The sequence below is a fragment of the Panthera tigris genome, chromosome A3 (assembly GCF_018350195.1).
Source record: "Panthera tigris isolate Pti1 chromosome A3, P.tigris_Pti1_mat1.1, whole genome shotgun sequence".
NCBI lineage: Eukaryota > Metazoa > Chordata > Mammalia > Carnivora > Felidae > Panthera > Panthera tigris.
This window is the reverse complement of record NC_056662.1, coordinates 104000745-104013494: the sequence shown is the minus strand read 5'-3', so window position 1 is coordinate 104013494 and position 12750 is coordinate 104000745. Positions and strand designations below refer to the sequence as shown.

At 47.7% G+C, this 12750-nt stretch overlaps 1 protein-coding gene across 3 annotated transcripts in view; it reads right to left on the bottom strand.

Moving 5' to 3' along the window:
- KCNIP3 (potassium voltage-gated channel interacting protein 3) overlaps positions 1-12750 on the bottom strand; it is an 86472-nt gene that overhangs the window by 4178 nt on the left and 69544 nt on the right. For all 3 annotated transcript variants that reach the window (XM_015537627.2, XM_042982052.1, XM_042982051.1), the window contains 3 exons: positions 5165-5289; positions 4597-4666; positions 4311-4381 (listed from right to left, as the gene is read on the bottom strand). In XM_015537627.2, coding sequence (XP_015393113.2) covers positions 4311-4381; positions 4597-4666; positions 5165-5289 — 266 coding nt within the window. The remainder of the gene's footprint in view (positions 1-4310; positions 4382-4596; positions 4667-5164; positions 5290-12750) is intronic.

Here is a 12750-nt window from a genome sequence, read left to right as displayed (position 1 = left end):
AGGCTGAGGAGCGTCCTCAGGGAGATGCCCATTCGTTCATTCGTTCGTTCGTTCGTTCGTTCCGAGACTGGAGAAAGGCCTGGAGGTGAATTCATGACGAGGTCACAGACCCCGGGCAACTGAAAACCCAGGACCACTGTTAACTGGAGGCAAAATAAGAATGCGCGGAAAAGAAAAACATAATCCGCTCACCAGAAGGCTGAGCGGGGCATCAAATTCACGTCATCAGAGTAAAACCACGGTCCTTGTCCCACCTGAATCCTAGCATTCTGGAAAGCCAGGGGATGGGAAAGGTGTATGCGTATGGGAGACCCAGCTCTCATCCCCACAGCAGAGAGCGGGTGGTCTAAAACTGGGCAGCCAGTGGGGCGCCTGGGTGGCTCAGTCGGTTAAGCTTCCGACTTTGGCTCAGGTCATGATCTCACAGTTCGAGCCCTATGCCGGGCTCTGTGCTGACAGCCCGGAGCTTGGAGCCCGGTTCCAGTCCTTGCAGAAGGATTCTGTGTATCCTTCTCTCTGCCCCTGCCCGACTTGTGCTCTCTCTCTCAAAAACCAATAATAATAACAAAATTTTAACCGGGCAGCCAGGAAGCAGCAACAAGCGTACTGTGCGGACACATGGAGACGAATGGTGCAAATCCCCTAAAGCAGCAGAAGGGGGTTGCCTCCGCAGGTGTGTGGGTGGGTGGTTAACAGCTGGTTTTCCAGGGCACATCCTGTAAATCTACTGGACTCTTAAAGCCTGGTGTGTATAAGTGAAGAAATTGAAAACGTTAAAGGAGAAAGGTGATAGCTCTTACGTGCCCAAGTGTGGGGAATAATCACTGAAGCTCGGGCATGATTTAGTGAGGAGTCGAAGCGTCCCTGAAATCACATCACTGGGGTCTGACAGGCTTTCCCGGTGGGAGGCAAGGGCGTGAGGTCCGACCGGAGGCAGCAGGGAATGGCCCGTTCTAGTGCGGGCCGCCGGAGGGTGCTGGCAACACCATCCCCCCGTCTTGTCTGCACATACCCAGGTCTGCCGTGTACAAGCCCTCACAATCAGCCACAACCGAGGAACGCCTCCGTTCCATGTCCCTAAGCGTGTGGGTATAAGAACAGTGGTGACGGTACCAGGAGGGAGACGTGTGGGAATGTCCTCTGGGAGACCATCCATCCTCCCTAGCACACAGACTCCCTCCTGTCCCGCCAGCACACGTTGGAGTACTTGGTAGTTCCAAACGTCCAGCCCCAGGGTGCCTCAGTGGCTCGGTCGGTTAAGCATCCCACCTCTTGATCTCAGCTCGGGTCACGATCTCATGGTTCGTGGGATGGAGCCCCCATGGGGCCGTCAGCCGGAGTCTGCTTGGAATTCTCTCTCCCCTGCTCTCTCTGTCCCTCTCCCGCTTGCGCCCTCTCTCTCTCTCTCTCTCTCACACACACACACACACACACACACACACACACACTAAATAAATAGAACGTTTATTAATTTCCAGCCCCACACGGCACAATCTCATGTGGAACTGTCACTAGCTGTAACTCCTTGATCTTAACTCCGAGGCATATGACGTCCATCGCGTCCACAGCCCCTGCTCTGCGGCTGTCCCTGAGGCAGAGCGCAGGGAGGCTGAGGGTCTCTGCAGTGGCACAGTGACACAGAGAGGCCTCGGTTTCCAGGCTAAGGCACCCCTGGGTGCACATGAGCGGCATCCAGTAGAGCACACGGGAGGGGCTCAGCCAGAGAGGGGAAGCAGAGGTTTGCAGGCATAAGCTAGTAACCATAACTCTGCAGTCGCATGTGGCTTGGCCAGTGAACACAGCACAGGGAGTGGGTTACTGCAGGGGGAGGTAAGGGAGAGGCAGCCGCACCTTCCTCCAGACACACAACTGGGCCTAACTCTCCAAAGGAGCAGCAGCGTGCTGGTACAATGAGTGGGTCGAATACAAAAGGCCCTGGAAGGCACAGAGGGTTGTGATGCATCGCAATGTACACACGTGGCCCGTGCCTGGGCTGGGGAGGCCAATGCCAGGCTCCCTCCTGTGGGTGAATCCCAGAGGACCCAAGAGGAACAGAGCAGCGGGCAGACCCTGAGGTGGGCCGCGGGACCACTGCTCCCGCTTGGTGAAGATGAGGTTTGCTTGTGTGCTGTTTTGTTCAACTTTAATTAATATGTGTCTTGTCTCTCAAAAATAGAAAAAAAAAAGGTTGGGATCATTGTAACTATCAATAAGCTGACCTGACTTTCTGTTTTCTTAATTTAAAAAAAAAAATTTTTTTTAATGTTTATTTATTTTTGAGAGACAGAGCATGAGCGGGGGAGGGGCAGAGAGAGAGGGAGACAGAATCCGAAGCAGGCTGCAGGCGCTGAGCTGTCTGCACAGAGCCCGACGCGGGGCTCGAACTCACAAACTGCGAGATCACGACCTGAGTCGAAGCCGGACGCTTAACCGACTGAGCCACCCAGGCGCCCCTCTTAATTTTTTTTTTTTTAAGTTTATTCATTTATTTTGAGAGAGAGACAGCGCAAGTGGGGGAGGGGCAGAGACAGAGAGACAGAGACAGAGAGACAGAGAGAGACAGAATCCCAAGCAGGCTCTGCACTGTCAGCATGGAGCCCGATGCGGGACTTGAACTCACAAAACTGTGAGATCGTGACCTGAGCCGAAACCAAGAGTTGGACGCTTAACCGATCGAGCCACCCAGGCGCCCCCTGACTTTCTGTTTTAAGGGCACATTGAAAGATTCAGTCTGAGGCAGTGAGGGGGGTCAAGAGTCACCCCCACTTCTTGAGGTCCTTCCAGCCATGGGGATCCCAACCTGTGGTGCACCCAGGATTAGGGCCTGCTGATTGAAAGGTCCCTGGGGACATAAGTGCCCTCCTCTCTTTCTGAAAAAGCTTTCCTAGAGCAGAACACTGCAGTCAAGAAGGTCCTTAAGATAAACAAACACACCCATATGAAACCGGAGGAAAGGGTTTCATGGCAGAGAAGCAGGCGGGAAGGCCTGGGAGGATGCCACAGATATAGGACCTTTTGAGAAGGTGCCTAGCAGAGGGGCTTCGGCACCAGTGTCCCAAGCCCAGCCACTGACAGCACACCCCACCTGCCTACCACCTTAAAGGGACCACCAGACCCCTCCCTCCGGGGGGCGAGAGCAAAGACCACAGGAGGGTGACAGAGACCTTCCTGGCCCCCACCACGCACTGGGCCCCTGGTGAGCTGTTTGATCATCTGATTTCCGAATGAGAAAAACTGTCTCACAGAGCCCTGGCTGGGTCCATTACACGAGTGCTTCTCACACTTTATTCCCAGAACTCTTCGGTGCCCCTTCAAGGATACACGAGAGACTGGTCACAGGGTAGGACAATCAATTTCTCCTGCGTGCCCTGGTAATGCTGGGGTTTTTACTGTGTGCAGGTGTTCCTTTAAAATAAAAAAGATGACGACACTGTAGGTTTACACAGGCACTAGCCCCAAGAGTGTGGCCAGGAGAGGGTGGGGCCCCTGTGGTCACAGGGCAAGGCTGTGGCCTTGGGCCACCCCACCCGGTCTGCCCCTGTGTCAACGTGCCGGCTGGCTGGCGGCATAAAAATAAACTGAGCAGCATTACCGACAGGTTATTATTACACCCCGGCTCGTCCAGGGGCTTTCTGAGCCCGGCCCACTCGTTCCTCTGCTTTCCTGTCAGCTGCCCTTGGCCCTGGAAGCCGAGCAGGGTGGTTATCGATCAGGCCCAGCTCTCAGCAAGGTTCTCCTCTCCAAAGAGGTTTCAGCTTTTCGCCTGCAGCTATTTTTGGGGCCTGGGCTCCACAGACGGGGCCTCTCTCAAATGGTCCCGTGTGGCCGGCCTAGGTGCCGCCCACGTCTCTGCCCGCCCCACAGAGCCTGGCAGGGCCCTCCTGGGGGGCAGGTGTCACTCACCAAGCTAGCTCAGGCTGGGTGCTCCCCCTGTTTTGTGGCAAGGGATAGATTCTGGGGCTGGGCGCCTGCAACCCCCACTATTAGCACGGACCCCAGAGTTAATCCTTGCCCCCTTTTCAAATGCAAATTCACGTGTGCCTTAGAAGCTCCCTGGGCTTGGCAGCCCTGGAATGGAAGCAAAGGCTGAATGAGAATAGAGTGGCCAGACTGTCCCTAACTTCAGCGAGGCCCAGGGCCAACCGGGCACAGTCCACCCATTCTCTGGCTGACACACTGGATCGTTTACACCCAGGATCATGTCTGGGCCACTGAAAGGCCCGAGAGGGTGGCACCCGGGCAGGGAGATCGCCCGCCCCCACTGTGGGCTAGAGGGGCAGGGGGTGTGGGAGGGGGCAACGGGGACCTACCTCAAAGCGGATGGCCCCATTCCCATCGGCGTCGAAGGCGTTGAAGAGGAAGTGTGCATAAGTGGTGGCATCTGGGGAGAGCAAGGGCAAGGGCTGGGGTGTGTTGCCATTCCGGGGCTGGAGTGCCCCACCTTTCCAAGAGGACAGAGGCAGCTCCAGGCTGCAGGCAAAGGGTGGAGGCAAGGATCCCTTCCCCTTTAAAGGTGACACCCACTGTTTGTAGAGGTGCCATGGAGGGCGGGCGGGGAGGGTTGGGAAGAGCCAGGGGGACTGGCCTCAGACTCACCTCCCTGAGGGAAGAACTGTGAGTAAATGAGTTTGAAGGTGTCTTCATCCACCAGGCCCGTGGGACACTCCTGCAGCAGGAAGCCACCCCCTCAGTGACCTCAGCCATCCCTAGCGCACCCCCCCACCCCCCGCCCAAACTCCACAGGGTCTGGCCTTGCCCCTCCCTCTGGGGACACCTGCTGCTTGAGATACTGCTGGGCTCTACTGAGGCCCGAGCTGGGAAAAGCCTGGCGGTGGGGCAGGGTGATGCAGGCGGGGGGTGAGTGGGAGGGTGGCGGGTTGTCCCTTCATGCCAAGTTGGTCCCTCCCTATGCTCCTCCCCTCTGCCAGCATCAGAGACACACAGCATGGAAGATGGTGCCTTCAGAATACTGATTCTGGGACTTGACCCACACCCAGACAGCTCTCCCACAAAACAAGAGACCCATCAAGGCCCCTGGGATATTTGCTGTGCCCTGGGGAAGTTTTTAGAAGGTGCCCCTGGGCCAGGGTCTCTCCTGCCTGGAGCTTGGGCCAGGAGGGCTAGGTGGGTCCGGGCCTCTCCCAAGGGGATGGGGGGCACTCACGTTCTTGAAGCCCCTGTAGAGGGACTGTAGCTCCTTCTTGGTGAACTTGGTCTGTGCCTGCAGCTGGTCCAGTCCCTCTGGCTGGTGGCGCACTGTAGACAGCTCTAGCTCACTGTCGCTGCTGTCTGGAAGGAGACACAGACCCCGGAGGGTGGAACAAATGCCCTTGCTCCTTCTGTTGCTCTATTGTGGGCACCAGGCCATGGGCTAAAGTAGAGGTGGAGGAACTCTCCTTACATGACTACCAGGTATGGCCCCACGGGCTGTGCACTGCACAAAAGGTGGGGCTATGGGGGAATGACATTCTCAGGAGTTGTGTCTCATGGCTGCTCTGCTGCTTTGCTCCTCACATAGAGTTAGCTCTCCCCACTTGCCTCACCTCGAGCATGTCCACCCTCTCAGCCACGTGTGGGATGGGGGGGGGGGGCAGGAGCTGGTCTGATCCTAGAGAGACACTGAACAAAGGGAGATGGGAGGAAAAAAAGACAGCAAGACAAGCTCAAAGGACCTTCAGGCTTCAAGACCCAATTCCTGGACCACCTCCTTCATGCTGCCCTCCCTGATTTCCCCCCAGGAATGGGGAGGTCACCCCCTTGGCCCATCTAGCCTAACATGCTGCTCATTGGCTGTATTTGGTGTGAAGCTGTCATTCACACCTGGGTAGGAGGTCAGATCTCAAGGGCCCATAGGGCAGGGACCAGACCTAGCCTTTAATAATAACATCAAAATGTTAATTAACCATGGTTACCTTGGGGGGGAGGGGGTGCGGAGGTAAATTTCAGGTGATCTTTACTTTTTTATTTATGATTTTTTTTTTTACATTTTTCTAACATCCTTTGATATGGCATGCATCACTCTTACAACACAAAATAAAGCTACAGACGAAACAGCACTGAGCACCTACACCTTGCTGAGCAGCATGCTCACATAATTACAGAACTTTTCACCGAAACGAAAAGCAAGATCCCCACCCACTGCACTGTCAGCATCCCTGGCCTCCCCTGGCATCCTGCAAAGCAAAATGGTAAGCCCACGACGATCTCATAAGCTGCTTGCTTGTTCCCACTGCAGGGTAAGGGCTGCGAGCCTCCCTGAACTGCCCACCCTGTGCCCGCAGAGCCTAGTGCAGTGCCAGACATGGAATACTGCTAACGGGAGCACCCTGAGCCCTGTGCTGGGCTGCCCCATTCTGGGCCTCTCCCATGAGTACTGCTGGCTCCCACTGAGGGCCACCGTGCCCTGCAAAGGTGCCCAGCAATCAGGCTGTTGCCTTGGTCCATGCACATGCCTGATCTCCAGGATAACCATTTCATACCTTCCGTCTGTTTAAATTCCCAGTGCCTCCTGCCCCATCCTTACTCTCAGGATGCTTCCTACATCCCTGAGAAAACAGAAGCCACAGAAGAAAATTTCTCCCCACATCTACCAGTCTACCTGTATTGGCCTAAACATCCTCTTTCCCTCCTCCTCTGGGAACCACTGTCCTGGTTCCTGGCCAAGGCAAACCCTTCCGCGTGCACAGTAGGTCCCAGACCCTCTCACTGTCTCAAGCACGTGACTGCCGCAAGTTTCCCCACTGTTTCCTCTTTACCCATCATCTTTTTTTCCTCTCCCTTCTGGATCATTCCCTTCACCATGTGGACATACTGTTGAATCTGGCAATCCTCCGTCAAGTTTAGTATCGGTAAATTTTGGAAGCCAGCGATTCTACTCGGAATAAACATCCCAAACAGGATCTCAGCCAGCTAAGGGGACTGTACATTGACGTTCACGGCAATAGTATCTTTGATCGGGGAGTTGGAGGCCATCACAGGCAGGACGGGTGGGCACAAAATGGGGGATGCACACACGGCAAGGCAAGCCATGCAGTGCGTTAAAGGGACACACAGCAGCATAAATAGATGTTAAAAATTGGTTGCTTACTTCAACTAAGAGGTAGGCATTTCAGAATGGATGAAAAAGCCAGACCTGACTATGTGCTACTTACAAAAAGGATACCTTAAGTCAAAGCCACAGATGTAAAGTAAAATAGTGGAAAGGAATACGAAACCTGGTGTGGCTCTATTAATGACGGACAAAGTAGACTTCAAGGCAAAGGGTACTACTAGAGGCAAAGAGGAACGTTTTATAATGATATGAGGATTAATTCATCAAGAAGATAGTGCAATATAAAATATATACATATACCTAGCAACAACTTTAAAATGCCTGAAACAAAAACATTCAAAACTAAAAGGGCGATACAGATAAACCACAATTTCAATTGGAGTATTTAACACCCTTTTCCAGTAAATGGTACCATAAGTAAACATACAAAAGATGTGAAAGACATTCTCAACCAATTTGATCAAATTAATATTTATAGAACCTTCTGCCCAACAACTGTAGAGTACATATTCTTTTCGGGAGCACATTCTGTGGTTACTAAGACAGACCAGATGCTGGAATAAAAAGCAAAATTCTGACCACAATGGTATTAAATCGAGATCCCCCCAAAAAAACAAGAACAATAAAAAAAAATCCCAAACGTTTGGAAATTAAACAACACACTTCTAATGAACTCAAACATCAGAGAAGGAAAATCACAAGGTGAGTTTTGAAATATTTTGCACTGAATGATAACGAAAATACAGCAAACCAAAAATTTCTGGATGCAGATAAATCCGTGTTTAGAGGGAAAGTTATAGTTTTATGTTACTTTATTAGAAAAGAAGATAGGTCTAAAGTCAATGATAGAAACTTCTAGATCTAAGTTTTTCAGAATCCAGGAAAAGAAGAGCAAATTAAGCTCAAGGTTATTAGAAGAAAGGATATAATAAAAATAAGAGTAAAAATCATTGAAAAAAAAACAGAGAAACATGGAGGAAAAACCAATAAAGTTATTAAGAAACCCAGTAAGTGAGTCATAGACTAGGAAGCTTTATGGCCTGGATTTAGGCAAAGAGTTCTTAGACATGACACCAATAGCATGATCCATAAAAGAAAAGTTGATAAACTGTACTTTTTAATAACAACTAAAACTTTTGCTCAACAAGAGATACTGTGAAATAAAAAGGTAAACTCCAGACTGGGAGAAAATATTTACGAAGCATATATCTGATGAAGGATATCCAGATTATGTGAAGAACTCTCGAAACTCAACAGTAAGAAAACAACTCAAGTTGGTAAGTGGGCAAAGACTTGGTCAAACACTTCACCATAGAGGACATACCGATGGCAAATAATCCCATAAAAAGGTGTCGAACACCACTGGCGATTGTGGAAATACAATTTAAAACCACAAGGAAATACTACTCCACGCCTCTTTTTTTTTTAATGTTTATTCATTTTTGAAAGACAGAGAGAGACAGAGCACAATAACTTTTATGCAAACGTTTAGAGCAACTTCATTGACAGTCACCCAAAGCTGGAAATAACCCAAATGTCCTTCAACCAGGGAGTGGATACATCATCTGTGGTACATTCACCCAGTGGAATATCACTCAGCAATAAAAGTAAACAAGCTATTGATATACGCAGCAGCATGAATGAACCTCGAGTGCATTAGCAAGTGAACTAATCCAGACTCGAGAGGCTGGTTAATGTATGACATCTGGAAAAGACAAAATTATGCAAATCACGGGGAATGACAATATATCAGTGGCTACTAAGGGCTATGGAGCAAGGGACGTGTTAATGACAAAAAAAAAAGGCAGCCTTAGAGAATTTTTTGTGGGGATAGAATTGTTCTATATCTTGATTGTGGTAGTGGTTACATTATTATGCATTTGTCAAAATTCGTAGAACTAGGCACCAATAAAGGGGACCTATATGTAGAGTAGAAACATATTAAATAAAAACTAGATAATTGCCTACAGGAGAAGGACATGTGATAAAAGGGAAAAAAGATAGCAAAATGAAAGACGGGTTCTCTTATTTTAAAGGAGGTTTCTCACCCAGCGCAGAGCTCAATGCCCAGTACAGACCCCAAAGCAGGGCTCATGACCCTGAGATCAAGACCTGAGCTGAGATCAGGCGGCAGATGCTTAACTGACTGAGAGGGGTTTTAAATAGGTCAAGACTGGGGAGCCTGGGTGGCTCAGTTGGTTAAGCGTCCGACTTCAGCCCAGGTCATGATCTTGCGACCGGTGAGTTTGAGACCCGTGTCGAGCTCTGTGCTGACAGCTCTGAGCCTGGAGCTTGCTTCGAATTCTGTGTCTCCCTCTCTCTCTGCCCCCTCCCCGCTCACACACACACACACACTCTCTCTCTCTCTCAAAAATAAAGATTAAAAAAAATTTTTTTAAATAAACATTAAAAAAATTTAAATGGGCCAAGACTGGTAATGTCCCATGAACATTACCATGACTGGTAATGGCCCCTATGGGCCAAAAAATAAAAACAAAACAAATATCCTAAATTTGTTGCTATTTCTTCCACTGAATAAAAAGCAAGAGAACAAAACTTCCTCGAACCTTACCATCCCCTCCAGCTATTTCTTTTTTCTCTTCTTCTTTAACTCTTGGTCTTTACTTCCTCTCCTAGTCTCCCCTGAATGAACTTACTCCTAGGGGGCATTTACCCCACCACTCCATACAAACTGCTTTTCTGAAGAATCACCCGAGACCCATGTTACTAGTCCAGTAATCTTCACTCCTCAATCACACAAGGACCGTACAAGAATGAAAATTACAGTGACAATATGGCTGGACCTTGAGGACATTATGCTAAGTGAAATAAGTTAGGCATAGAAAGACAAATACTGTATGGTCTCACTTATACGTGGAATGTAAAAAAAAAGAAACTACATTTATAGGTACAGAGAGTAGATTGGTGGTTGCCGGGGCTGAGGGATAGGGGAAATGAAGAGATGTTGGTCAAAGGGTATAAACTTCCAGTTATCAAATGAGTAAGTTCTGGGGATCCGATGTATAGCGTGTAGACTCTAGTTAACAATACTGTGTTGTATACTTGAAAGTTGCTAAGATAATGGATCTTAAATGTTCTACTGCCACCACACATATGCACACATGTGCACGCGCGCGCATGCACACACACACACACGCACACACACACAAAGGGTAATTATGTGACATGATGGATGCATTAATTAACCTTATTATACCAATCATCTCATAAATTTACGCAATGGTATATGTCAATTATATCTCAGTAAAGCTGGAAAAACAAACGAAAATTACATGCCCATTTCATTTTTGAATGTAGATATAAAACCTTACAATTTTTTTTACATTTATTTATTTTTGAGAGACAGAGACAGAGCACAAGTGGGGGAGAGGCATAGAGAGAATGAGACACAGAATCTGAGGCAGGCTCCAGGCTCTGAACTGTCAGCACAAAGCCTGACATGGGGCTCGAACTCATGAACCTGTGAGATCATGACCTGAGCTGAAGTCAGATGCTTAACTGACAGAGCCACCCAGGCACCCTGAATGTAGATATAAAACCTTAAACAAAATGTTAGCTAACTGAATCCAACGGTACTAAAAAAAAAAAAAATTACATCACGATCAAGAAGGTTTTATCTGGGGGCGCCTGGGTGGCTCATTCGGTTAAGTGCCCAACTTCAGCTCAAATCATGATCTCACAGTTCATGAATTTGAACCCCACATCAGGCTGTCTGCTGTCAGGGCAGAGCCGGCTTCAGATCCTCCGTCCCGCTTCTCTCTGCCCCTCCCCCACTGTGTTCCCCCTCCCCCTTTCAAAAATAAACATTAAAAAAAATAAGGTTTGGAGTGTCGGGGTGGTTCAGTCAGGTAAGCTTCTGACTTTGGCTCAGGTCATGATCTCACGGTTCGTGAGTTCCAGATCCATGCTGGGCTCTGTGCTGACAGCTGGGAGCCAGGACCTGCTTCAGATTCTGTGTCTCCCTCTCTCTCTGCCCCTCCCCCCACTTGCATTCTGTCTCTCTCTCTCTCTCAAAAATAAATAAACATTAAAAAATTTTAAATAAAAAATTTAAAAAGTTGAAAAAAAGGTTTTATCTGTAAGAGTATACAGAGGGAAAATCATATGATAACCTTAATACAGAAAAGGCATTTGATAAACATCCACATCTATTTATAATTAAACAAACACTTTAAGCAAACTAGGATAGAAGGGATAACTTGATGCAGCTTATATTTGCAAATAACATATTTATTTACAGAAAATATTAGATTTAATGGCAAAGACTTAGATGAATTCCCTTTAAGATTTGGGACAAGCCAAAGTTGGCCACAATTACCACTAACTGATATCCTGCCAGTGCTCTAAGGAAATTTCAAAAAAGAAAGAAACAATTTAAGAATTGGGAAGTAAAGGATAAAACTAACATTACTTGTAGATGTTCGGTCCCTACAGGGACAAAAAAATCAATATACATGAGAGTTTAGTAAGGTTGCCAGATACAAGATTAATTTACAAAAATCAATAGCAATTTTCTACACCAGTAATAACCACCTAGAAAATATAATTAAAAATATAACATTCATGGGGCACCTGGGTGGCCCAGTCAGTTAAGCATTCGACTCTTGATTTCGGCTCAGGTCATGATCTTATGGTTCGTGAGTTCGAGCCCCACATTGGGCTCTGTGCTAACAGGGTGGAGCCTGCTAGGTGATTCTCTCTCCCTCTCTCTTTGCCCCTCCCTCACACATACTCTTTCTCTCTCTCTCTCTGAAAAATAAATAATAAAACACTTAAAATAGACATATATAACATTCATGACAGCAATAAAAACTCAAAAGTATCTAAGTAGTAACCAAAACTCAAAGGACTTCTACATGGAAAGGTAACCTGAACAAATGAGACATTCCATTTTGGATAGGACCATATAACATGAAGACACTCTTTCTCCCCCAAAGTTATCTACAAATTCAACACAATTCCAATTAAAAATCCAGTTGGACTTTTTGAGGACCCCAATAGACTTACTCTGAAACATACATGGAGGAATAAACATCCATAAAAATCTAGAAAGGAAGAGTAAAAAGGGAATTTTTCCCATTAAATGCTAATATACAGTCACAGTCACTGTAATAAAGTTGTGTGGTTGGTACAAGAACAGACAAACACACCAAAAAAAAACCAGACCCAGCGAGCTCAAAAAAGAGATGGAGGTATAGCAGGAACTTCACAGATTTGTGGAAGGGTCACATAGTTTAGTAGGTGGTTTTAGGAAAACTGGCCCAGCACAGAAATCTGGATCCCATTCTCATAGCACGTGCAAAAATGGGCTCCAGATGAACGAAAGAGCCAAACGTCAAAGATAAGCTATTGCGTTAAAATGTGAAAGAATCTCTTGCTATCCTAAGGATGGGGAAAGACTTCTTAAGACTTCCAAAGTTCAAAAACCAGAAAGGAAAATAAAAAGTGGGTGAATTCGATCACATCAAAATGAAAGATTTCTGTTTTAAAAAGGGCCCCGTGGCTGGTTAGAGACAACTCAACAGAATGGACGAAGACAGCGTACAGTGTTTAAACAAACAAACAAACAAACAAACAACGAAAAAAGAATATCTGGAATAGATAATCATCAAAAAAGGAAACTGGAAAGATGAATATATGAACGATGGCTCAACCTTATTAATAAACAGGAAAATGCA